Source organism: Phasianus colchicus, chromosome 1 (assembly GCF_987193195.1).
Source record: "Phasianus colchicus chromosome 1, bPhaCol1.hap1.1, whole genome shotgun sequence".
Lineage (NCBI taxonomy): Eukaryota > Metazoa > Chordata > Aves > Galliformes > Phasianidae > Phasianus > Phasianus colchicus.
Genome location: NC_143436.1, coordinates 10,437,527 through 10,463,935, shown reverse-complemented (window position 1 = coordinate 10,463,935; position 26,409 = coordinate 10,437,527). Strand labels below are relative to the sequence as shown.

The window sequence follows — 26,409 nt, the reverse complement described above, 5'->3', positions numbered from 1 at the left end:
TGGCAAAGAAGATATTGAATATGAATTCCAGCCGGATAAGGAAACTATGCAGCTACACAAAATATGTCTGTGTGTCAGCAGCAGAGCTGCAGCAGCCATCCCTTCAGATTTCACACCATCAATGGCCATTACCAACATTAATAAAAGCCATCTGCCTTTGCATAGCTTTATGTCTTTATCCCATTATTTGTTTCAACTGCATTTAGCCATCCTTGGAGTTCTTGCTTCTGAGAGGCAATTTGGAAACTTTTCGAGGCCTGAATACACAATAAGCAATTAATCATGATTACAGTACTTCCAAAGGTCACACTACTACTCTGAGCACTGAAACTAATCTTTTTCATTCCTCGAATTTAATTCCAGGAAAAAAAAAAAATCCCCAATTTTATGGTTGTAACTGCTGAAACAAAAAATTAACAAGAACACAGTCTTGTAGATAATGTCATGACTATACAACTCTGGAGATCTGAATAAGTCTTGTTTTCAAATCCTGTTTCAAGATCAGCACATTCAGTTGTAACTAACAAAACCTGAATGCCAAATAAATGAAACTGCATTACAGCATAACTCACTTCAGAATGACAAGTCCTACTGAAACGCAAGACATCCACTCAGGTAAACCTGTGAGTAAATTAGGATCTTCTCACTTCCCTTCACAGTGATGGAACGTTGAAATAAAACTATTATTAATTTTCAGGTCACTTGGATGCAGTAGCTTATTATTGGCTTCACTTTCCCTATTCCACCTTAGCGAACACAAACTGATGAGGTCTTGAAGGGGACCACGAGACTGGAAACTCGACTGTACCTTGAACTGGGATGGGAGTCCTGATGTCACACATCTACATATTTGCTGATCTTTTTTATGTACTGAGAAAGAGAAAACTAAATAAGCCACTACCATATTGTACTCAACCATGAGCAGGCATAAATGTTATCTATAAAAACAGCCACGACTGATGTTTATGCCAAACAGTACTGTATCTCAGTGAAGTATGCTCAAAGACACACCAAAATCAGCTCCTAAAAGGGATTTCATCTAACGTCTAGGTGCCAAAGGTATTTAACCAGCAGACATAATGCTCAAAAGGAACAGCTCAAGTTGTATGCAAATAACAGAAGCTCAAGCCTATAGAGAACTATCAGGTTGAAGTAGGTTTTCTTGGAACACGGCTTTAGCTTGGCATCAGAGAAGGGTGGAAGCCTCAAAGACACTTGATATATCCTAGACAACTCAAGTCTGTGACTTCAATCATTTAACTGCCTCTGCAAAGATGCCAGAAGCATAACTCTGTTGATGATGCTTAGGCTGTTCAGCCATATTTGTAAGGTGAATCCCAGCATGAAACCACTTCTTTTTTCATTCTTACCTGTTTTAAATTTTAATTGAGTTGCCCCTGATTCGTTCCATATTAACCCTTCCATTTCATGTATACAATATATATATTTTGCAGGAAATCAGGAAGAGCCAAGTTCTCTTATAAAAATATTTCTATTTTAATGTAATTTCTATTATGTGCACAGAATTAATTAAACAGGAGAAGCAAGATATCTCATTTGTAGTTAAATTAATTTCATTCTGATAGTCAAGAAATACACTGGAGGAGTTATCATCTAACACACACTCTGTTTTCAATGCAGATTTTATCTTTCAAAATAGTAAGTAGTATTTTAACGTTTTCTCAGTTATAAAGACTTACCTTTTAATGGATAAAATTTCCATAAAATTTAGTGAATGTACTGTGTTAGTCTATTAAATTCTGTATTACTTGCCTACTGTTATTAAAAAATAATAGCATTCACTACCTTACAATCAAAGTTTAAAAAGGAGCTATAAATATAAGGGGAGAGGGAAGAAGCAGAGCAGATAAATTATACAGCTGAAAGAAATGGTTGTTTTTTTCTCTTTCTGTCTTAAGTGCAAATTCTTCTATACTGCTTCCCAGACATCATCTTTTTCCAAAACAACTCATTACTAAAATAAAAGTAGACAGGAACCTCTAATAGGAGTGAAATCTGCCAACTTGCAGAATGGTCTGAGCCTTCTTAGACTTGCAAAACAAGATAACACGAGTTGGTTAATAAAGTAACGATAGGTAATGGGTGTCACCTCAGATGATGCAGTGTACCGTTTTAAGGATTTTAAATAAGGCCAATAAGGCCAAGTGCAAGGTGCTGTACTTGGGTCAGGACAATCCCAGGTACTTATACAAACTGAAGGAAGATCTCCTTGAGAGCAGCCCTATGGAGAAGGACTTGGGGGACCTAGTGGACAAGAAGCTGGACATGAGGCAGCAGCATGTGCTTGCAGCCCTGAAGGCCAACTATGTTCTGGGCTGCATTAAAAAAAGGGGTGGTCAGCTGGGGGAGGTAGGTGTCCCCATCTGCTCAGCTCTTGCAAGGTCCCATCTGGAGTACTGCTTCCAGGCCTTGGGCCCCCAGTGCAAGAAGGATGCAGAGCTCCTGGAGCGGGTCCAGAGGAGGGCCACTAGGACGATCAGAGGGCTGGAGCACCTCTCCTATGAGAAAAGGTTGAGGGAACTGGGCTTGTTTAGCTTGGACAAGAGAAGGCTCTGAGGAGACCTCATTGTGGCCTTCAAGTACTTGAAGGGAGCATATAAACAGGAAGGGGAACAGCTGTTTATAAGGGTGGATAGTGATAGGACAAGGGGGAATGGTTTTAAACTAAGACAGGAGAAATTTAGGTTGGATATTAGGAGAAAGTTTTTCATACTGAGGGTGGTGACACAATGGAACAGGTTGCCCAAGGAGGTTGTGGATGCCCCATCCCTGGAGGCATTCAAGCCCTGGCTGGATGTGTCTCTGGGCAGCCTGGTCTGGTGGTTGGTGACCCTGCACATAGCAGGGGGTTGAAACTAGATGATCATTGTGGTCCTTTTCAACCCAGGCCATTCTATGATGATTTTCACTGGAACTGCTGATGGCTTGTTACTTCACAGTGTTCCTGCATGTGTAACTTTAAGAAGCCTGAGCCACATTTGGGCATTAAATTAATGGGTAGGTTTTTAATTTTATTTTCAATTTTAAAGCTAACTATTTAACCCTGAGTATTGGGTCACACCTGCTGAGATCCTTGTTCCATCTGAGGTTAGACTTCATTATGACAGTTTGGAAAAAGAGGAGAAGACAGAATTATTTACATCAAAGATCCAATCATGCCAGTACCCTTCCTGCAGATTTCTTAGTGGAACACACAAGACTCCAATATGTATTCAGGCATATGACAATAAACCACAACAAGAGTGCCCTTCTGATGTCCCCCAAGTTCCAAAGTTATATCAGCAGGGGTTGCAGTGAATAAAGTAATATCTACTTTATTACGTTGGCTTCCGATGGTAGAGGAGGATAGTGGTGGTATGGCAGTAGAGATTGAACCTTCCCACCATTATTCCATTACATTCTGTTGTAGTGTGACAGATAGCAACAGAGGGGCAGTCTGACAAAATGGCATCAGATACGGAAGTATGTATGAACCAAAAGTGTGTAACTGAATTCCTCCATGCAGAAACAATTGCACACAGTGATGTTTACTGCTGAATGCTTATTGAGACCAATGAGTGTATGTGTGCACAGTGAGGCAGTGGATGGTGCATTTCTGCAGTGGTGACAGTGGGGCACCTCCACTGGTGCAGATTTTAATTTAGTTATTTATTATTTATTTTATGAGCATGGCATACAGTCTTTTGTTCATTGCTGGCAAAAATGCATAGGTAGTGATGATGACTATGTTGAAATAGAGTTTTGTAGCTGAGAATCTGCACTACTAAATAGTGTTGTTGTGCTTTTGTATCTGTTGCAATGATAATAAAAAGACATTGCTTTTGCAGTGACCTGCATACTTACTGTTAACTCTAAATGTTCTTACTGGGAGAGCAAAGTACTATTTTTAGGCTGATTAAGCCATTGAAATTAGTAATAATACTGTTCTTAGAAAATGAGTTTAATATTTTTGCTTTTTCCTCTCTCCATGGTACTTGTGAAGACAAAAAAAGTATTTACTCAGTTTGGTCTAATAAGTAACAATGGGAAGTATTCTTTTTGTGAGTTAAGTTTATATAATTTTCATTTTAACAATCCAAGAATATAGATTGGAAAAGGTTTCATCATGGTCATTGTTTATAGATCACATGAAAAAGTTTCATATAGAGAATATTCACTGCAATAAACATTAAGAAACATTACTCGCTACATAACATTGTTTATGTTACCTGTTCCGATTACATCTCTGACAGATAACATCTTCAAACACAAAGTCCTTTGTAAATCTTGGATACTATGCCTTTTCTACCCTTCCCAACTCCTCCGTCCTTCATCTGAAATAATTCTTTCCTTTCTATAGCCCTAATAAATTATTTTGAACATGAAATATTTTATACTCCCAAGTACCCTTTCAGATAATTTTATAGCGATCAGTAGACTAAAAAGCACTTCTGTAGCTCCCTTGGCAGTTCTATTAGATTAGAGCCATTAGCATACTCACATATAAACATTACATTTTGAGCTCTCTCTGTTCATAATATATGACTCTTAAGATGCTGTTCTTTCTTGTTGCCCATAAAGATTCTATGGATCTGGATTTCTCAGTTTTCCTGTAGCTCAGTTTTAAATCCCTCTTTTTTTTTTTTTTTTAATTACACATTAACATTATATTAATCTATATTCCTGATCCTGGTCAGGAATACCAGGAATACTTAATTACATTATAGGCAACCATCTCACACCTATTCAGTATTCTAAACAGTTTCACTGAGTTTTAAATGCACAAAATGGTCGTTGTCACACAATTCATTTCTACCTTCTGCAGTTGTGATCCTGCGCTTTGTTACTAAAAATAGAGCTGCTTCCAACTACCTGAGCTGGAAAGCTAATTACAGAGCTGGTAAACAGTGCTCCTCCCTGTTGAGCAAATGGCAGAATAAGGAGTCTGTTAATGCATTAGAGCACAACATGGTCCTGTGGGTCTGAAATCTATCAAGTGTCATTTATTTAATCATCTGAAGCTGTTTGCTTCATGGATAAATTGCGTTTAAGTAAATAACTATTTGACTGTTGGAGCAACAAATCAGAGGGAAAAGGAACAATCGGCTCCTTTTAGGTGAAAGCATTCTAGCTTAATTCTCAGCTCACACAAACCAATGCAATTTTACTGAAGTAAATAGCATATTGCTTGGATCAGGTAAAAGTCTAGTTCTCTTATTTCCGGCAGAAGAGAGGCTATCAGAAGCCTGTTTGCTATGGACTAAAGAAATTTTACAAGTTAAATCTGTTATAAACAAGCAAGAGCAAGTAACTCACTGTAACAAAGTGCATTCTCTGCTTTAAAGTACTTGCAGTCTTGTCTGCAGCACAGCCATGCACTGCCTAGAGGACATTCCTTGACAGAAGTTCCTCAGGTAGAAGTGACCACAGAGTATAGATCCTCCTCTGCATCCATCCATGAAAAACGTCTCCATGAGTCAGACTGATTGTTTCCATACAGCTCAATGCAAGCTTTGTTAGTGACAAGGTTCGGACCAACATACACTCAATAAAATCCATCCTGTTTTCAGCTGTTACTAAGGCAACAATAGACAGATAATATGCAAGCAGCTGTTACAATCACTATGATTTAGCTGTGACTCTACAACAAGACTATAAAGCACCCATTACATTTGTACACTCAAAACATGTTCTGGGGTCAGGAAGGAACATAACCTATAACAAATTTTCTCTTTGAATTCAGAAAATAGGAATAAAAAAATTAAGCATAAAACCGGACCAGACCAGACCAAACCAAATGTTTTCAAAAAAAACATTTCTATTTATCCTTCCTAAGTCTCCAAAAATAACAAGTAAATTAAGCCTCCAAGACGGTATTCAACACATAAGAAAATAGTTTTCTGAAGGATAAGAGTATGCTAGTGAGCATAAAATATTTGGTCATCATTATGTTATACAACAGCCATATACCATATGCAATACATGTATGGACAGAGTTGCTCTCTGACATAAAATATATTATTTGCACAGATCATGTGGGAGAGGAGAGGATGAGCTCCCTCTTCTGTCTCCCATCTTCATGAAAGTCAAGCTGTCCTCAACCAAGCAAGCTGCTCTCAAAGGAGAGAGGTTTGCCAATTTTTAGTGAAAATCATCAGAAAAAGAAGATTCAAAATTGTGGACAGAGGTGGAAATTTGTAGTATAAGAAAGAAGAAAATGGAACAAGGAAAAAAAAAATAAGGCAAAGAAAGGCCTAAGAAAGTCAGACTACAGGAAATCATTATTATTCCAAAAAGTTGAAATGGGAAGAATCCCCTGGTAATAACACGGATTGGAGAAAGGAAACAGAATACTACCTTTTTCATCTCTAGCAGAAATACACAGAAGAGAAATCTGCAAACTACAGTGTAGTCCCAACACCATCAAGCCTAAATCAATGCTGAGGAAGTCAACTCATGTACGAGGACTTGTATACTTGTCATTTCAGCACATTTCACCAGAATGTACACATCTTGTTTCTGTGATATTCTGTGCATGCATGCATTTTTTGTATTTAAAACCAAAGAAAGAGAGTGTGTGTGCACAGGGAACAAAAGGTTGGACAGTGATGGAAGAATTTGTGTGCATTGGATGGTTTTCAGGGCAGAAGCAGCAATTTAATGGAATCTTGTCTTTCAATCACTGTATCTTTTTGCATTTTCAGACCTTTGTTTCTGACCTAATGACTGCTCTGGACAGTAATCAACATAGTTTTGAGGTAGATAAAATGTTCTTACTATAGAAAGAAAAACATCTTTCCACTGATAGCACATTCAAGAAATTAATCCAACAAAAAAACAAATGTACAACAAAAGAAGTAGCAGGGAAAATACTGCTTATTTCTCCCCAACACTTGCTCTCAACTTAGGGCAGAGATGTTATAACCTTTAGCCCAGGACGCATTTCTAATTCATTCATTCAGATTTCAAGAACAACACCAACAGCTACTTTTCTCACAAACCACACAGACCAACTTACAAATTTAAATTAAAAATATTTTTACGTTATCTGCATTTGTCAAGTCACCAACTTGATATAGAAGCCTCCATCTTTCCATTAAGCTAGTATAAATTTTCCAATCCCCTCAACATTTATAAAAACAATTATAAGAAATAAAGAAAGAGGGGTAAAAACATAGAATCTGAGTAATCTGTTGAAAATAAGCTTAATTCTTGTAAACAGAAGTTGGCCCTGCTGGATCTCTCTTGAGCAACCACGGAAAAGGCACCTTCAAATTCTCAGCCCTCAGTAAATGAAGTGACTTCAGAACCTTATACATTTTACCACACAGGTAAATTTCCTAATAAGCATAACAGCATATACAAAGTCTCCAGAGACAGAATAAGGTTAACTGAGCAAGCCTATCAAACTGGGGAAGAAGAATAACTAAGCACTAATATATTCCTTCATTCTACAATTGCCTCAATCAGGAATGTGGATTAAATGAGGAAGCATACATGTTAACATAAAATACTGAAGCATATGAAGAAACTTTATCACATGATAGACTAGAAAGTACAGAAGTTTGCTGTACAATAGTAGCACCAATTTTAGAAGATTTGATAATAAACTATCTGTTCATGCCCCAAAAAAATTATCAACCAGCCACACCACACACTGTTATGCAAAAAACTCATTGGAAGTACTTTCTGACTGCAGACCAAGTTTCATACAATGCAGATATTTAATTTTAAAAGGCCACAGAATAAACATTTAAATTTTTCCTTAACAAACCATCAGCTAAAGAATCGATACCCCAGCACTGGGAACCTGCTGGCAGAAACACAGTAAATACAGACTATATCGCCTTACCTCAGCTATGTGTGGCATTGGGTTAAATCCACAGAGGTTACACACAACTTTCTTGCACTCCGTACATGTATTAAAGTTGGGAGGATCCTTAGAACCAATATTTAGTCCAGTTTTACAAAGGGGACAGGACACCTTAGGCTGGCTGGCTTTTTCCTGTTCTGACAGCTCGGCAGGTTTCTTAGCTCCAGCAGCCTGAGGTTTGCTATCTTTAGCCAAACTAGGTTTCTTTTCTAAATCAGATCCCTTAGTCGTTATAGTGCTATCCACAGTCATTGGTTCCAATTTTTCACTTGCCAGAGGCTTGGTTTCTTTCTTTGTGGGAGCAGCTTTTGGAAGGGACTGAGCCTGAGTGGCCTCTTTGGGAGGTGCCTGAGGGGCTGGAGGCTGTGAAGGAGGCTGGGGCTGCTTTGCAGCAGGTGGAGTGGGGCCTGATGTCTGTGAGCCCGGCTGACCAGCTGTGGAAATTAAACTTGAGGCCTGGCTGAAGATTGAAGCTCCAAAACCAAAAAGTTTCCCAGTAACTGTTTCCTGTGGTGTTGTAGGCTGAGGCTTAGGAGCATCAGTGATGCCTCCAAGATTAAGGCTGAAACGTCTGGATTGCTCAGGAGTTTTCTGAGGTTGCTGGGGTTGAGCTGCTGTCTGTGCTGACATAGGTCTGGGACCTGTCCCTGTCTGAGGGCCTTTGGGAGTTGGTTTGGTGTCAGGTTTTGGGGCTGGTTTTGTTTGTACCTTCTTAGGATCATCTTTCACCTGTGCTGGCTCAATGGGCTTCTGAGCTTTAGCATCTGATTTAGCCCCAGACTGAGATGCAAGCTTGGGATCTGATTTCTGCCGAGACACTTGTGGAAGTGGTTTGGAATCTGGTTTGTCCCCAGCTGGATGTGTGTCTGCTGGTGGCTTGGTAGTCTCTGGCTTTGGGGAATCTGTCACTTTCTGTTGAGTTGATGGAAACCGGGGATCTGCCAAATCCTGCTTCACCCCCGGTGCTGCAGAGGTAGGCACAGTATCCATTGTAGGCTTCTGTATGCTGGGTTGGTTTTGCTTCTCTTCAGCCTGCATTGGTTTGGCCTGATCAGACTTTGGAGTAGAATCTATTTTCTGGCCGGTGTCAGAAGGTTCAGCGTGGGTTTGCTTTGATTTTACAGGAGGAGACTCAGGCATGGATGGTTGCTTTTTCTGTGGTACAGGCTTTTTAGAGTCTGCTTGCTGCAAAGGATCAGGTTTTGGGGAACCATCCTTCTTTTGACCTGGCTGTGACTGAGGGGAAGGTTTAGCTGTTGAAGCTGGAATTGGTGTCTTCTGTTTGGGTGGAGGCAGCTGTGGCCCAGGACCGTGACCCGATGCTAGGTCCCCACCTAATGCTCTTTGCATCTGGCAATTTAAACAGAGCCATTCTTTAATCTGCAAGAAAAAAATAATAAAGGTATTATAATTAAGACAATGTTCATAAAGTGAACATATCAATGGCTTATAATAATGAATAACTTGCTGCAGTATTTCAGAACTTTCTGTAAAAAGGGAGAAATACTACCACTAAAACTGTTTTGCAATTAAAATGCTCAACTGTTTCTTTTCTGTTATTCTTCACATCCCTGTGATTTGAGCAGTCATTGAGCCCATGCTTCTAATGACTTCACGTTCAGTTTACACACAGTTTAATACCAGCAGATTAAAACCTAGCAGAATGAAAAAATACTCTGAAATTTCATGAGGCCCAGCAGTGAGTCATTTACAGCAATGATTTGCCAGAACAGGAAAAAGAAAAAAGAGCCAGATTCTGCTAAAATAGTTTGACAAATCAAGTCTGCTGACAGCAAACAATGATCCTAATTAAAACAAAGAAAATGCGTAATTATCTTTAAGTGTGCAACTATCTAGCTCTTCACATAGCTTCTGGTTTTGGTAATTTATTACAGGGTACCCATATTAGTAATGTATCCAGTGAATTAGGCACAGAGGTGAGTTAATAGACACCACATGTGATAGAGACCCACATTTTACCACCAGCTTCAGAGGGCAAGCCTTCATTCAGAATCAGTAAGGGGCTTTGTCTAAGCACTGATGTTGGGAATCATAATGATTTTCCCCAAAATTCATTTGTAATTAGAAGTTCCTATGGATTTTTTCTCTTTCCCAAAATGCATTATATGAAAGGGATGCCTATTTTCTACTTAATACCAAAAATAAAAAAATAAAATACAAATATATAAATAAAAACAAAAGTAAAAAAAAATCCCTAGGCAGCCAACCCTTCCTTTGCATTTGCGTAGTCTCACAATCTGAGGAAGCATCAAACATGTTAAAGCAACACGTGGCCAGGAAGCATCACGTGCTATTTTCCACATCTTCCATTGCTAGCAGAAACTTTATAGGCAGCAAAAATGCCATTCAATATGGCATGGATTCCCATGGGCCTGCAAGTAGATACCTAATCCACTCAACTGCAGCCCTACTTCTGTTCTTTAGTCTGTGTATGAAATTCACCATACCAGCTATGATATTTGCATGCACCATTAGAACAGAGGAAAGCTGCAATTAGGAGGACACAGAATAGAAGACTTTGCCCCTAAGGGTGAAGATTTCTGGATCCTGTTTCTAACTCTGGTCTGAAATCTCTCCCATAACATAGGACGAATCTGGAAATTATATATAAGATGTATTTTGGCTGTGTAATATCAGAGTTCATAGAAAAAAAAAATAATTATGTGATGTCATGGAATGAGGCCATACATTCATTCTTTTGTCATGTCTTGCCAGCCTGACATTTCTCAGCAGCAAATATTAATGAACAATTGGATACAGTTTCCTCAAACAGCTACTCCAATTATTCTGATAAACATGGTATATACACACACTCTAAATGAGATCACTAATACTAACAAATTCACAAAGAGATGCACAATTCTGGCCCCAGCTGCAACTTTACAGTAATTAAGTCACTATTCATAATAATACTGCTTTTATCTTCCATTCTCAGTACATTTTTTTCTTTTTACAATTGTTTTAACAATTTTCTTATCTATGTGCAACCCAGACAACAAATTGATGTTAAAAGGTGAAACCAACTGAAACAAAACTACAGCACTTGCTTCAGCTCTGCTCTGAATTGCTGAAGGAATTCACAACTGCACAGAGGACGTAAGCAATGATGACATTTAGCTCAACACTCACGTTGTTTGATTGGTGGTCAGTTCCCAACAAGCCCTCTGTCCAAGGGAGAATTTCAGCAGTAGTAAGTCTTAATTAAAAGAGCTGATTTTAGATATCAATAATCTAATTTAATTATGTAGATATCGCTACAATTTCTGGATGAATTCTTTAGCGTTTTCTTGAAGGCTTAGTTTCAGTCAAAGACTAGACTCAAGTCACAAACTCTGAATATCCACCTTGGCTGTCATAGTGTTCTGGCTTTGACAGGGTGGCTCACGTTTTCTGTATTAGGGTGTGTATGGGAACTGCTGAATCATGGCCCAAACTTCTGATTGATCACCTGAGGTGAGCAATGAGTCAGCCACGGGAGCACAGGTGAAGGCAATTCACCTGTGCTGCAGGAAGGGGTGGAGCCTGGCTCCACCTCTCCTAGACCCATTTAAGAGCTGACTATCAGGGGGGAAGGATTTCTTCTGGAGATCCGTTCTGCTGAAGTTTCATAAGTGAGCCCAGTATATGGGTAAGCATCTTATCTATTCTCTTTTTGTTATTATAGTCTGCTTTGCCTAATTCTCTTGTTTATTTCATAATTATAACATCTTAATATTCTTTGATTATACAGGGTGGTGGACTCTACTCTACAGTGCAAAAAGAAGACTCCACGAGGAATTTTTTTAATGTACCTGAGCAAAGCATGTCTTTTCCCCACTAACCACAGATCCTTTACTGATATCTGGACAATGCATTTTGCACAGTGATTTACTGCTCCTGTATTTGAAGGAAAGAATTTAATGATGTGAGAGGCTTAAAGCTGCTCTTCTTCCCTTGATTTTTTTTTCCTGCCATCTCCACTTGTGGGTTTTTGCTGTTTGTTTCCTTTTTTTGTTGTTGTTTATTTGTTTGCTTTTTAAATGAAAGTGCTGCACTCTAAAGTAAGAGGCAGTCCTTTCTAAGTATTAAATATACTGTGTGTGTTCTGTTCCATTTTGCAGTGAAACCATGGGTTAACAGGTACCTATCTGCTCCCACTCAGAAGCTGAGTATCTTCCAGTAAATCTGATTTTAAGTCACTGTTAAACCTTCAAAGACTCAAAAATAGTTGCAGGTTTGAGTGAGGCTACAGAAGTAGTAGTCAAGAAGTAGTCTGGTTATTTCTTACATTTAAAGTGGTCAAATTCAGACACGTTTACAAGGTTTCAACAGATAGCTGGTTCAATCTGACCATAACATCTAACTGGAGTCTAAATAAAAATTGTGCTACATTTTTCAACGAAATTTGTGCAGAAGACAAAACTTGTAATGTCTAAAATGGTCTTTTGTTGTTTTTTTGTCTTAATATATTTGTATGCACATATATGCAAACGCACTCAATATTAAAAGTGAAGCCTTTAAAAGTTAAAATGATTTCATCATTCCCATAGCTGGGCTTCCAAATGGAAAATGTAGGAAGTTTTACCCCACTGTATTTTTTTTTAATCTTTCTGGTTTAGATACAGAACTCCTCCCATGCATCACAGTGAGAGGAATTTAAGTGCCAAACCCCTCTATCCATAATAGCTTATACACAACACCTCTAAACATACAAACCCATACAGATTTTAGTTCTGTGACTGGAGCTGTGGGAGTTCACAATGAAGTGCGCTACATAATACTTTTTTGTAACAAACACCAGCCTGTTCTCTACTGCAATTACAGAGATTTTTAAAAACTTGAACAGGCTTCTGTTAAACACAGATTGACTTTGAGCATTATTATGCTTGATGCAAAACATAGTAAAGTACTAATGCTCATCTATCCATAATGGTCTCACTGGACAGCAGTTCTTTCTTTGTATTTCTTGTCTCTCTAAATAGAATTAAAAGGCAAAACTTTCCATGACAAAACAAAAGACACAAGCTTTTGTTGTTCCTGTCTACTTACAAAAGAGATTATTTGCTGAGAATTCTATGCTGCCTATTTTTACACCTTAGGTGGAGTGTTATCTTTCGGAAGAAATCCATTAGTAATTTCTTTCACCCTGAGAACCATGAGTGTCATAACTAGGACTGCAAATGTGACAAACTTCACATAGCATTTTTTTTCAGATTTAAACCACTGAATACAGAAAGTGCTACCTTGCATTCAAGCTCAGTGATGTGGAAGCTATGTGCCCTAAAAACAACAAACAAGTTGCTAATGTATATTTTATGCATTATCATCCATGACATCTAAAAATTTTAAAAGCTTTGTTTTACTGGTTGGGAGCAGCAAATGAATTTATTAATGATATTTTACTAACTGGAGCCTACTCCCTTCTGCTAACGTGTTTAGATTTGTTCTAACTACGAAATATAAGCAAAACCAATGTGAAAACTGTCAGAGAGCAAGTACATTGATTGGCATGCTCAGTTTCTTTTCTTGCAGATGATCTAGGGGAGGAAGAGAATCCAGCTTGATTCAAAGATTCCACATATACAATGAGAGAGGCATTTTGACTTACAGATTGTACACATTTCATATAAAAATTGCTGGCACACCATCCATGTGAAGCTCTTGGAAGCCATTTTAACAGTTGTTTTGCAGAACAGAGCTGCGTTCTAAAGCAATGCATCTCATTTTCATTTAGACTGGCCACTTGACATTATAAAAAGAAACACTGAAATATGTATAAAATATTAAGATCTCTTTACATCATCATAGAAACACAAAGATTTATAGAGGTTTCACACTACCAAGGAGACGGAAAGGGACTTTGTTTACTATGCTCAGCTTTGCCCCAAGCTTTATAAAAAAAATTACGCTTCTAGACTGGAAGCATATTATCTTATTTGCTACCTGACAACTTCAGAGAGAAGGAAAGTAAGGAATCCAGATTTGGCTCTCAGCAGACATTTTTGACAAGATGATATGAAAAATGAAAACACTTGAGCCCATGACTTTATGCAGCTTCAAGTAAGGCAGAAGAATTCTGTAAGAGAGAAGAAACTAGACCAGAAAATCCTGTTCTGAACAAAAAAGAGCTGCTACCACAAAACAACATAAATTTGTATTTCAACATACAACTGGAAAGGTCTTCTAAGCAAGACCAGGCAATTCTGGAAAGAAGAGGTCTCCTTCTACACCATCCCTCCATAAGATCTCAGCAATTCAAAATGATCACAGCGAAATAAACATGTAACTATTGTATATTTTGCAACTGATACAAGAGTTACTCACTGAAAAATAAATGTTTATCTTCCTTTCAGATATCAGCTATAAGAGATGACTGGGGAGCTTATCAGGAAACACCAACTCAAAATGCTGACAAAAACAGTGCTAAGTTCATCTGCAGCATGTTCCTCAGGTATCAGTTCTACAAACCACAGTAATGGTTATGAACACTGTAGCTTGCACCTAAGTCATGTTCAAATAAACTTTTTAAATAGCTGTTTTCAAAGACCATTTTAAATGTTACTTTCAACTCAAAGTTGTTCTAAAACTACCAAAATGTAGATGAATTTATTATGCAGTTATCACAGTCCTATCATACTCTGATATTCTGCTTAAATTACTAACAAAAAAAGCTATAGTTTGCATATGAAATATGGGTGTTTGGGGAACTATTATTCTATGGCCTATGTAGTTAGAACTGTAAAGTAGCCAACATAATCCTTTTGTCAATTTTTTTTTTTAACAGCAGTACTTCAAAATCTCTGAAAGTGAGTTTTTACAGCCAAGCATGTATTTAAGCCACCTGATGCAAACAAGAAAAAAGAATTTTTAATACCGTTCAGGCACTGCATCACTCATCACTGCAGTAAAAGCTGATTGCTTTCATTAATTGCATCTAGATTCAATATACTAGAAACACATAAATGATAAGCAAAGAATAGAACTGCAATACAGGAGTGCAGCAAAGAAAAGGTTAACAAAGTTCATCTATGCTACACAGAATGATTTGAGGGAGTATGGCAGGGATCTGAGTAGGGATTATACTGTCTGCTGGGAGCAGGGTTGGGCCATGCTTCCTGCCCAGTGATTACCCAGCAAACAGCATCCCCACATCACATGGCCTAACATAGTAGTAAATTACAGTTGCTGAGCAACAGTAATCCTGGTGCAGATGGCTCACTGCAGTTGACATCTTTAGCTATGCAGATTAATTTATTATTTACTTGTGTTAAAAACTGGACAGGACAGTTATCTGGGCTAGTGAGGAAACACTACAATATATTGTGGAATATTGTCAGGCTGAAAAAACATGGATAAAAATATCTGTCATATGTAGCTGCATGCTCCTTCCTATGTTCTGACCCTTTCCTAAAATAACAATAAAAAACAACCATGGCTTCAACACCATTAATACACCTAATCATAAATACAAAACAGCAATGTAAGCAAGCAATATTCTCGAAGAGAAATTATGTGGGAGCATGTTTAAGAGTATTCCACACACAGTGTTCTGTACTAGGGACAGAAATAAAAGAATGATTCCAACTTAATTTCATCCCCAAAATTGCAGTGTGAGTAGTACTCTTTGAAGCAACAGAAGTATTTCACTCAAATGTACGCCAGATTTTTATAATCTTTATAAGACCACCAACTAAACAAGGCTTGTCTGAATCTACCCTCTGATCAGTGTACATCCAGACTAAACTCCATCCTTTTTTACAGAATACCTCTAGCTTTACTTTGCAATACTTAGGAGTGGATATCTAAATTAATAATTTGAGAAGTTCTTTTCTCTTTTCATAATAAAACATAAAAAAATCTTATACTTTGTGACATGCTACTATTCAAAGTCACCACAGATCCCTTTCTGTTTATATCTCATTTCCAGGCTATGTTGCATCCTGGTTCATACACCCTAATACAATATAGCAGTGCCTAGACTAAACTGCATTGGAATATGTGAATTCAAACAATAACTTCCTTCACTATCATATTATCTGCAAAGATTTACACAGTTGTTTTTCTTATTTCTATTACAAGTATAACCAAAATTTATTTGAATTCACCACAGGAATAACAGACATATTCCTTAAGTAGTGCTTTAAATTATTACATGTTCATTTCCCTGTAAAAGCTAATAATAATAACTGAGGAAAATTAATGCCCTTCTGCTTAAATTCTCTTTAGTTCCTGAACACATTTCATGTCCAAGCATTTACTACTGCTTAGGATACTTGGAGATGTAGCACATTAATAAAAACAGATACAAAAATAATTGTGAGCATCTGAACCAAATTATTATACTCTTAAGTTACCAATGGATGCAGTCGGATTGTACATAAAAATGGCTTCAGAAAGAAAAAGGAAAATATCAAGAGTATAGTACCTGGAGCAACTGATAGGGAAATTTCCTAGTTCTACTGAAAGGAGAAAAATATTGACATCACCACTTCTCCTCCACTCAAGAAACAAACAAACAGTTTTCATACTTCATGTTGAAATGGGGGAAAGAGGAACGGGGAGACAGAGAGGGACCAAGACCAGTAAAACATTCTGTGTGGTCTGAAATGAGGCAGTGCAGGCAAGGCAGTACATGAGGGACAGGCTTGCCTGTACAGAGATTGCAGTTAGTGATGACACTTCATCCTGTGGGTAAGGATGAAGGGACAAGCAAATAAAGTGGATGTCATTGTGGGAATCTACTAGAAGCCATCAGCTAGGATGACGACACCAATGCAACACACTCACCAGGGCAATGGACATGGAACCAAGCTACCAGAGTTCAAGAAGCATTTGGACAACACTCTCAGACATATGGTTTAGAAATTTGTGTGGTTCTAGGTGGAGCCAGGAGTTGGACTCTAAGATCCTTATAAGCCCCTTCCAATTTGGGTTATTCTATGATTCTTACTAGTTCACAGTTTAAAACTTACCTCAGTTATCAAACATGTGCACTGGTCGCTTAGGTTTATCTATAACAGTTTGTGCTTTTTTGCCTAGCTTCATCAGAAAACAGATAAATGTTTAACCCAATGGATAGTCTCTCAGATGGCCCTGCTCATTTCAGAAAGCCTACTCCTAATTCAGATCATCTACTCAAATGAATCCTTTTAAATTTAGTGCTGGCTTCTGATACTAATGGCTGGTAGGAATAATTTTAGGAAAACAGATTTTTTTTTTTAATTAAAAATTATCATCCTGTAATAAAATTAACACACCTTCCACAAGTTTCTGACGTACGTAAAAGGAAAAAGGCACAGAGTACCAATCAATAAACCTGTTTATATAATTTTCCCCAGTACTTTATGCAACTGTTGCTAGGCACTCGTGCCATGGTGATGAGTGAGGTACAAATACCTAGACAGATTAGTGAGACATGTTACTGAACACATTATGTATGGCGTATCTTCTCTCTGGACCGCTGTGCAAAACCAAGATACAGCCTATTCCTCTTCCCTACGGGGACAGCAATGTCAGATGGTTCAGAAAAACAGTTCAAAGGATCTGACCTTGTGGCAGTAAAGTATCACTTTCTGCTCAGAGTTCCATAGTCATCTCTAGTGAATACAAAGAGATCTAGTGCATGTACTACTGCATCTTATACAGACAATAAAAAAGGCGAATACAAATACAAAAAACAACAACAACAACAACAAAAACTCAGTACTTTCCACAATGGTTTGTCAATGCATGTAAATATTTCCTAGACAGTTTCTATACCTTACGATATTCCTACCAGAATCAGCTAGAAATACCGAATATAGAAACTTCAAAAGATTTACTCTGGAGAATGAATCCACTCTACTAGTTGTGAAGACAAAACTATCCTGTAAAACTTACAAGATGTCAAGGAATTTAAGGTGGTAGTTCAAGCAGCTGTATAGAGGAAAATGTCAAAAAAGATGTAATATCACTCCTTCTCTAAATAAATGCCTTTTACTCTCTCAACTCTGCTTTGGAAGTATTGCTTTAAGACAGAAAAACAAAACCAATAAAAATAGAGGCTAAAAAGGGCATGGAAAGGGCAACAACAGAATTACAGAATCATGAAACTTGGCAAAAAAGATAGCGGGGTAGGTCAAAATGTAACAGTAAGAGAAGATCAAGTCAGTAACTGCGTGAGTAAGAGAAAGACTTTTGTTCAGTAATGTTTCAGAAGGATTCAAAGTAAGAGTAACCAAAAGAGAAGACGCTATAGTCAAGAGAATTGACAGCTAAGACAAAATCATGGGTTTTGTGCTAGACAGGAAGAAATGTGTGAATTATTATGAATAAACTTTTGTTAATAAATCTAAATATTCAAAGGAGAAACGTTTGAGAATATTTCAAGTAGGAACCTTTGCAGATGAAGCGATTCAAATTTTCTTATCTGCCAGAACAGGTTCTATTACTCCGCTCCAACTGTTCAATAACACAGTCAGATGTGATTTTCATTGCACTTCACTGAAGATAGGAGCAGGACACCCACAAGGAAGTTTCACCAAGACAGCTGGTGGTGCAAAGCTGAGCAAATGAGAAAAATCTGAGTGGGAGTTAGAAGTAATAGCTGAATAAATTAGATGTCCAACACCTCCATTTACTAAAAAGCTTTCATCATGAAATAAATGCATATCCTGTGTTTATTTCAATGTGTAATATGAAATGCAAATTTGCTTTTACATATGTATGTAATCAGTTAGTCTTAAATGCAGCTGTATTTATTGTTTTAAAGCCCTGAATTTCACACACAGAGTATCCACTTCAAAAACTAGTAGCTTCACAGAATTTACTTTGAGATCTTTTTACATAAACACCCTTTCTTTCTCTTTCTTCAAATCCACTTCGCTTAAACATACCAAACTTGTCAATCATTTCCATAGAACATCTGAAGTTCCTAAAGGAAGCTGAGCTCAGAGCCCTGAGAGATCGTAAGAAACCACTAAGGAAGTAGAAATCAGCATCCAGAAATAAATCTAAGAAATTTTGGTCTAAAAAAACATTATTTTCTTAAAAAAGTTTCCTTGCAATGTGATAATATTACTTGTTCATAACATAATAAATCTTTTTTTCCACTTTCTCCAGAATGACATGCTGGGCAGTAGAGTTCCAGGTTTAAAATAATGTGGCTTTTTTGTTGTTGTTTTTTTTCCCCTCTATATCATATATAATTGATAATATACTCTCCAAATTTGTTTGCAGTTCCTCTGACATTTTTGCTCAAGTCATGTCTCTCAGAGTCCAGTACATCTGCAATCTCAATTCTGAATTTCACTAAATTCCAACAAGAGAATACACAATTCAGTGTGCTATCTGAATCTTTCAGGCTTAACTTTGACAATTTTAACAACAAATCAACAAATAATTACCAGCTGCAAAAAACTACCTGTTTGTTAACAGGTGCCAACCAAAAAATATCACTAATAAACATACACTGAAATGCAATCTAACAAAACAGCAGTATTCTTAAATCACTGCAATACACATCAAACAAGAAATACAGTCTCCATCCTTAGAAATACTCAAAACTGGACAGGACACACTCCTGAACTATCTGCTTTATGTGATCTGTTTTTAGATCCGGAAGTTGGACTACATGACCTCCAGCCGCCAGTAACCTTAGTGATGCTTCAATTCTGTGATTTTAAATCTAGGGATACTTGTCAGACTGAAAATAATGTCTATACGCTTCTTCCTATTGCCATCTGTTTTGGTATTAATTTAGCTGAATGGAAGGCAAAACCAAACTCCCCAAGCCCCCCTTCTGGCTGCTTTTTATGGTTACTCTTTACCATCAGGTCAATTTCTATGAACTGATAAAATTGCTGTTGTTGGGGAAAAACAAAGCAAACAGAAAAAACCTGTATCACAAAATGAAAATTAGAGTATCGGAATGTATAGGCAGACATTCAAGAAATAAGTTATCATATCTTCATATGAAGCTTTATTCCTGTGCACAGCAAATCAAGTCCATATACATGTATGAGCACATAAATCAAGCTAGTGCAAATATATCAGGCTAAGGCAAGCTCATTTCAAGTACTAATATTAGTTTCTACACCATTTCTATGCTATATAATTACAGCTAGAATAGTAATCAAAGTTAGAAATAGTCCACAGAGATCCCTTAGCACACACAAGAATGAAACAACCAGAGTATCACAGAGTCAAAATTCATGACTCAGACTTTCAGCTAATGAACTCCAATGCAGTTACAAAGCAAATCCACCCCAGGTCCTTTTCTGAAACCCACAGTGGACCTATGGACGTAGTCATTTTTATATTCAGTTGTTTATTTAGTTATTTACGTGTTTTACGCAGCTTTTTAGTACTTTATGTATTTATGAATGTATTAGCACATGACTATTGTCTGATTTTAAACAAAGAAAAGAATTTATTTAAAATCAAGCAAAATTTTTAAGAATTCACAGTGGTGTTCCCCTTTTTTTTATATGAAAAATACGATAACATATTCCTAAAGACTGTACAAGCAGTGAACCATTATCTTCCTTTTCATTATGCCATTACATTCTTTTTCATCTTTTTACAGTAAGTGTGACAGAGCACTGGAGCAGGTTGCCCAGAGAGATTGTGGAGTCTCCTTCTATGGAGGTATTCAGGACCCATCTGGACACCCACCTGTGCAACCTATTGTAGGGTACCTGCTTTAGTGGAGTGGACTTGATGATTTCTTGAGATCCCTGACAACCCCTGTGATCCCCTGTTCCTTGTAGGCATTTTCCTAAATAGCATGATTATTTCTCTGAACTCTTTAAGGCCTTGAATGGTGATTATAATGCATTGTAACAAATCTGATGTTTCGGCATAATGAAGGGAAACTTAATTTTGTGCTCTGGTAATGAACATCAGTTTAAGAGTTACTCACCTCTGTTATATGAGGGTTAGGATTAAATCCACACAGACTGCAGACTACAGTATGACACTGTGTGCATGTATTGTAATTGGCCTTCTCTGGCGTGTGCAGCAGCAGCTCAGTGGTAGTGCAAAGAGGACAAAAGGTTTTCTTTGGGGTGGATTCCACAGGTTGGGCTGTGCTGGCTTGCTTTTGCTGCAAGGGCTTTTCAGGCCCTGGTTGCTGGCCTGGTGGCTTTGTAAGTCCTGGTTGTTGTCCTAAGGACTTTGTGGCACCTGCAGTCTGAGAAGATGGTTTTGTAGGCCCTGCCTGTGGTGGTACTTGTTTTACAGGCCCCGTTTGCTGCAGAGGTGGCTTCCCAGATCCAGGCTGCAGTGGTTGTTTTGCAGGTCCTGTCTGCTGAGCAGTTGGCTTTTCAGATCCAGGTTGTTGTTTAGGAGGCCCTGCTTGCTGGGCAGATGGCTTTACAGGACCTCCTTGCCTTGTTGGCTGTTGAGATGGTTGTTTTACAGGTCCTGACTGTTGTGATGATGGTTTTGTGGGAGGTGCTGACTGGGATGACGTTTTAGCACTATCTGGTTGCTGTGGCAATGGCTTTGTTGGGCCTGCTGAAGTTTTTGCAGAAGTTTGTTGCTGACCAGGCTTTGTTGGTTCTGATTGTTGGAGCTGAGATTTTTGTGGTCCACGTGGCTGGGGTGGTTGTTTCGCTTGTTCAAGCTTAGAGTCTCCTGGGTGACTAGGGCCTGGTTTCTGAACTTGCTTTGGTTCCCCAGGTTGCTGCTGCTGAGGCACTGGTTTGGAAGACTCAGTTTGCTGAGGGGTAGGTTTGACAGGTCCTTGTTGTTGAACTAGCTTTGGAGACTGTTGTTGAGATGGATGTTTTGCAAGACCCCTCTGCTCCTCAGGTTTCCCCTGCTCTTTCTGGGTAACCTTTTGTTTCCTACCAACTTCTTCATGGGCTGCATCTGAATCTGATATCAAATCAAAAGGATTGAATTTATTCACAACTGAAGTGACTGCGCTCAATGGATTGGCTTCTGAAAGAAAACTGGGCATCATACTTGGCTTCTGATCTTCTTTAAAGTCAGTCCTGGACTTTGATTCCCTTAGACTTATAGAAGAGGGACTCCGTCCAGGTGCTCGTTGTTCTGTCTTCAGCACATCTACTGTTCTGCTTTTACTTAAACCTGGTCCTGGATCTGGAGGCTTACCTGCTTGCCTTGGATGGTAGGTTGTATCAAGATCAGGATGCCTGCAGAAAGGAAGTGAAATAAATTAAAACAACGCAAGCTATTGGGGAAAAAAAAATAGTTAAAATAATCTGTATCTGTGCCCCTAGAAATGCTTAGGTAACAATGTGAAGATCCTCAGGTGCTCAAGTGTCTGCAATTCCAAGACTTAAAACAGAGTGCATATAATAAGTATTTAAATTAAAATTATTGTTCTATAAGGGCTTATGCAAATATTAATTCACAAAGTGTCTTACTTAGAAAATAATCTCATACAGCAACTGTGTTTAACCAGATAATTTTCTCTTCAGAATGATGAAGAATTCAGAGCTACAACTCCTATTTTACCTAAATCCAAACTACTAACTTTCCATTCCAGCCCTTGGGATACAAACACTGGGAGACAAAGACGACCAAAAGAAACGTGTTGGAGAATTAGCAGATCAAAGCAGAGCCATCCACACAAAAAAACACACATACTAGTAACTGCTTACGTACTTATATTCTGGCTATTTTTACAAAGTTTTGATATATTTACAATGTACTATACAGCAAGAATTAAAACTCCTAAAAATCCAGGTACATTCAGAAATACACAGGTTCTTTTTGTCTGTTTTTGGCAGGGAAATATTTTCACTACCACCTATCCACTCATTACTCAGAATATTCCAACCAGATGAAACAGGTGACAGTACATAGAGTATGTATCAAAGCTTTCTTTTTTCAAATAGAACTATCAAAAAGCCTCCTCCCAGCATCACTCCAAAAATTCACATTGCCCATCAATAATAAAACTATTTTCTAACAGTTACAATTTGCTTTGTTTTCATAAAGGATAAAAGAAGGCTAAGAAAATAGGAACTACAGTCAAGATCATGTTGGTTGTTATATGCAGCATGGTATTCTATTTGTTGCTATACTCAATTGCAGCTTAAGGACATCATATTGCATGCAGTGCTGTTGCCAAAGGATGTAGTAAAATATTCTATTCACTGCTATCACTGTGTTTTTGCTGGAAGATATGGTGTTCCTTCAGTACCACAGCAGTGTTGCAACTATAAAATTTTCAGTTCTCACTTTGAGAGATCCACTTAACTGTGAACTTGTTTTTGAAGACACTACATTTCTTTTGGGGCATTCATACCAAAACAATCACTTTTTGGATTTAATTCCATTCCATGAGCAAACTATGCAGTAACTTTTTTATTATTATTATTATTTCTATTAAGACTTTTAGCAGAAGACTACAAAACAATACATACAGGATACACTGAAGACTGTATTTCACACTGTTAATATTACAATGGACTTATTATTAATGCTGATTAATATTTTGAGTTTTCATTGCATACCTAATAATGGCAAAATACTAATGTCTAAGTAGTAGCAATTTCTACAATTGTTAATTCTCTAATGTGATTTTATCATAATCCTTTATGTTTGGTATTTGTTTTTTGTTGTTATTGTTTTTTGTTTGTTTTTGAAAACTAACGATTTTCACATGCAATTATATTTCCAGCTTTCCATACCTCCATTTATTCTTTCCCACTTCTTGAAAAATTCTTGGCCTTAAATGTGAGAAGTTTACAATCTCAATGTGCAACTCAAGAAATGGAGCAGGTGTGTTTCCACTGACATTAGTAAACGTTTGTTAGCTCATTATTCATGATGAGGATAATTCACAGAAGTCCAGTGATAATTTAATTCCACTAGACATTTGGCATTTTTGCTATGTAGAGAAAACAAACAACTGTAAAGTTTAATTAGAAGCCAGGCAGGTCTGTCTTTTTGTTTCTTGCAATTTAGATAAGCACTCTAGACTTATCTGAATAAGTACTACTTGCTAAGGGAAATCATTTCAACTATTGAATCAGTGGTACTCTGGTACACTTCCAGCATTCACATCTGGAATTGCTGAAAAGAATCAGTCAGCAACGCAAAACAGACAGGAGGGGAAAAAAAAAAAAAAAAAAAAAGGATCAACAGTACTTAATCAACAGTTTTAATAAATTCAGGTCAGAAAACATGGAACCACAACCAAACCTTATAATGTGAAAGTGGAAGAAGAAAGTAACTGTTTATAAAAATTGAACTAGGACATTAACAAGAATAAACAACTGTCAGTTCCTATTGGCATGGAGTTCTCATTCAGCTTTAATTTTTATCAAAATAATGTGATCCATAAATTTCCACCTGTTCAGATGTCAGAACTTAAAATGAGATTACAACCCATTGAATCTACTGAATAAAAAAAAGAAAAAATCTGATGCTGGTGTATTCTCAAGAACAGACTTGTCTTGTTTTTCTATGTAGCAGTATTTCTAAGTGATGGAGACAGAGCGTGCTTAACTAATGGAAGAAAAAGCCTTGAAAAGACAAGCTTCCCGAGAAACATTACCTCTGTCAAAAGCCAGGACTTAATCTCTTTACTTTTAGGTAGTTAGAAATTGAAGCCTTGTTTTCTAATACCGCTTTACAACCAACAGACAGTGCAATGACAGAATTGAACAATTTTAATGAAACTGCAGAATTAGAAATTCTCTGGGAAAAAAAATATATATATTTTTTTTTTTTTCAGAAGGTTTCTTTTTTTTTTTTTTTAAACCTTCTGATCCATAAAAAAAGAAATCACCATTAGTCCAAATCCAACAAACAAAATCATCTTATTCTTCCTCACCTAATTCCTTCATTTTCATTGCTATGTTTCTCCTCACTTGGCCTTGATTCACAGAGCTCATCTTTGTTCATTTAAATGAGTTTTATAGGCAAATCAAAGCTTAATTTGCAGTTAAGCAAAAGTTTCAACAAAAGACTATTAGTCCAGTTCGTTATGCCATAACCATAAAAACTGTTCTAAAGACATGTCCTAGTAGCACTCACTGGTATAAATAATTTTAAAGAGAAGTAAAATTACCACACAGAAGATATGTACAAGCTTATGCGTAGCCCTGAAAACTTATTTCTTTTTTATTGACTTTAAAAAATGATATCATTAACAAAAATTACAAAAATTGGAAATTACATCAAACCTTTTTTTTTATATAAATGTGACATTCAATCAGGGCTTCTTAGAATTTTCTCTCCAAATGCATCTGACTTTTTGTTATTGTATGGTGTAAGCAACTTACAGAACTGAAACAAACAACACAACAGCTATCTACTCAAAATAAAAACAGTTACATTAGATGGTTCATATATTCAGTCTGGTCACTTGTTCCTTGCAGTGGAACATTTCCTCAGCTAGTGGACACTGACATAGTTACAAGACCATTCAATGAAGGCAGAACAAACAGAACAAGCATACAAAGTAATTAAAAAAAAAAAAATGAAAATCAACCTAAACTAAACTTCCTGAACTAGAGGGTCTTTTTGGAAGATGGACAATAGAATGGAATGACTTCTATAGGTACTAAGCATTACAAAATGTGCCTGGAATCAACAGAATAAAATACTGAAGAAAAAAAAAAAAACACCCTTCCAATTCACTTTGGCAGAGGACAGGAAGTGTTTTGAATAGGAAATAATTATCAGCATCCAGTAAACTGGATAACAGATAATATTAAAATTTTAAAAATCCAGATAACAAGATGGGAAAGAAGAAGAGAAAAAAACACTGGCAAAATACATGGTTATATAAATTAGATGTCTTAATATCCTTTTTTTTTTTTTTTTTTTTTTAATTCCTCTTTTGATCACCACTTCAATCACTTAATGTTTGGATTGGCATAGCCACACTAGAGGAAAGAAAAAAACAAAAAACTGTTGGCAGCAGCACTTGTAGGCCACTGTTAAAGAAGTATTTTCCATGCAAACTTAAAAAAAAGAAAAAAAAAAAAGAAAGAAAAAAGTTTGTAGTTAGGGAATCTGAGCCTCAGCAGGTTAATTCTTTACTTGAGTTAAAAGTCTGACTCCAAGGGGTTTGATCAAGTTCTTAGTAGTCACTCCCATCATTACTAGCAAATTCCAGCAGCAAAGACAAGTATGCAAGACAAGCAAGTAAAGCCATAAGAGCAGAGACGAGCAGTAACCTCATTACATTATAACAGGCACAAGGATACTATGATAGGAATCACTACAAATCCCCAAGGAAAGCTAGATGACAGGCTACTGTACTGACTTAGGAGTAAAAATGCCAATTTTACCAGAAAGCAAAAAGGCAGTATTTCACAAATATAGACTGTCTTTAATTTAAATTGAAAGAATGGTACATTAATTATGGTACACTTTAAAAAAAGATTGAAAGTACAGTACACTAATATGAGGAAAAGAGTTTCCAAAATGATAAAAAGTGTTTGTAGGAAAGTAGAAATTTACAAATGCAGAAATATTCACATTTTAGCCTATTCTATAGTCCCTCAGGGATATTTATTTAGGAAGCTTAGTGTGAAAGAAAACCTTTGTCTTTATACATAAGCTGT

At 37.1% G+C, this 26,409-nt stretch overlaps 1 protein-coding gene across 4 annotated transcripts in view; it reads right to left on the bottom strand.

The window, feature by feature from the left end:
• Positions 1 to 26,409, bottom strand: part of PCLO (piccolo presynaptic cytomatrix protein) — a 331,372-nt gene that overhangs the window by 303,172 nt on the left and 1,791 nt on the right. For all 4 annotated transcript variants that reach the window (XM_090135236.1, XM_090135232.1, XM_090135235.1 and 1 more), the window contains exons 2-3: positions 20,775 to 22,014; positions 7,853 to 9,253 (exon numbers count right to left, since the gene is read on the bottom strand). In XM_090135236.1, the coding sequence (XP_089991362.1) occupies positions 7,853 to 9,253; positions 20,775 to 22,014 (2,641 nt within the window). The remainder of the gene's footprint in view (positions 1 to 7,852; positions 9,254 to 20,774; positions 22,015 to 26,409) is intronic.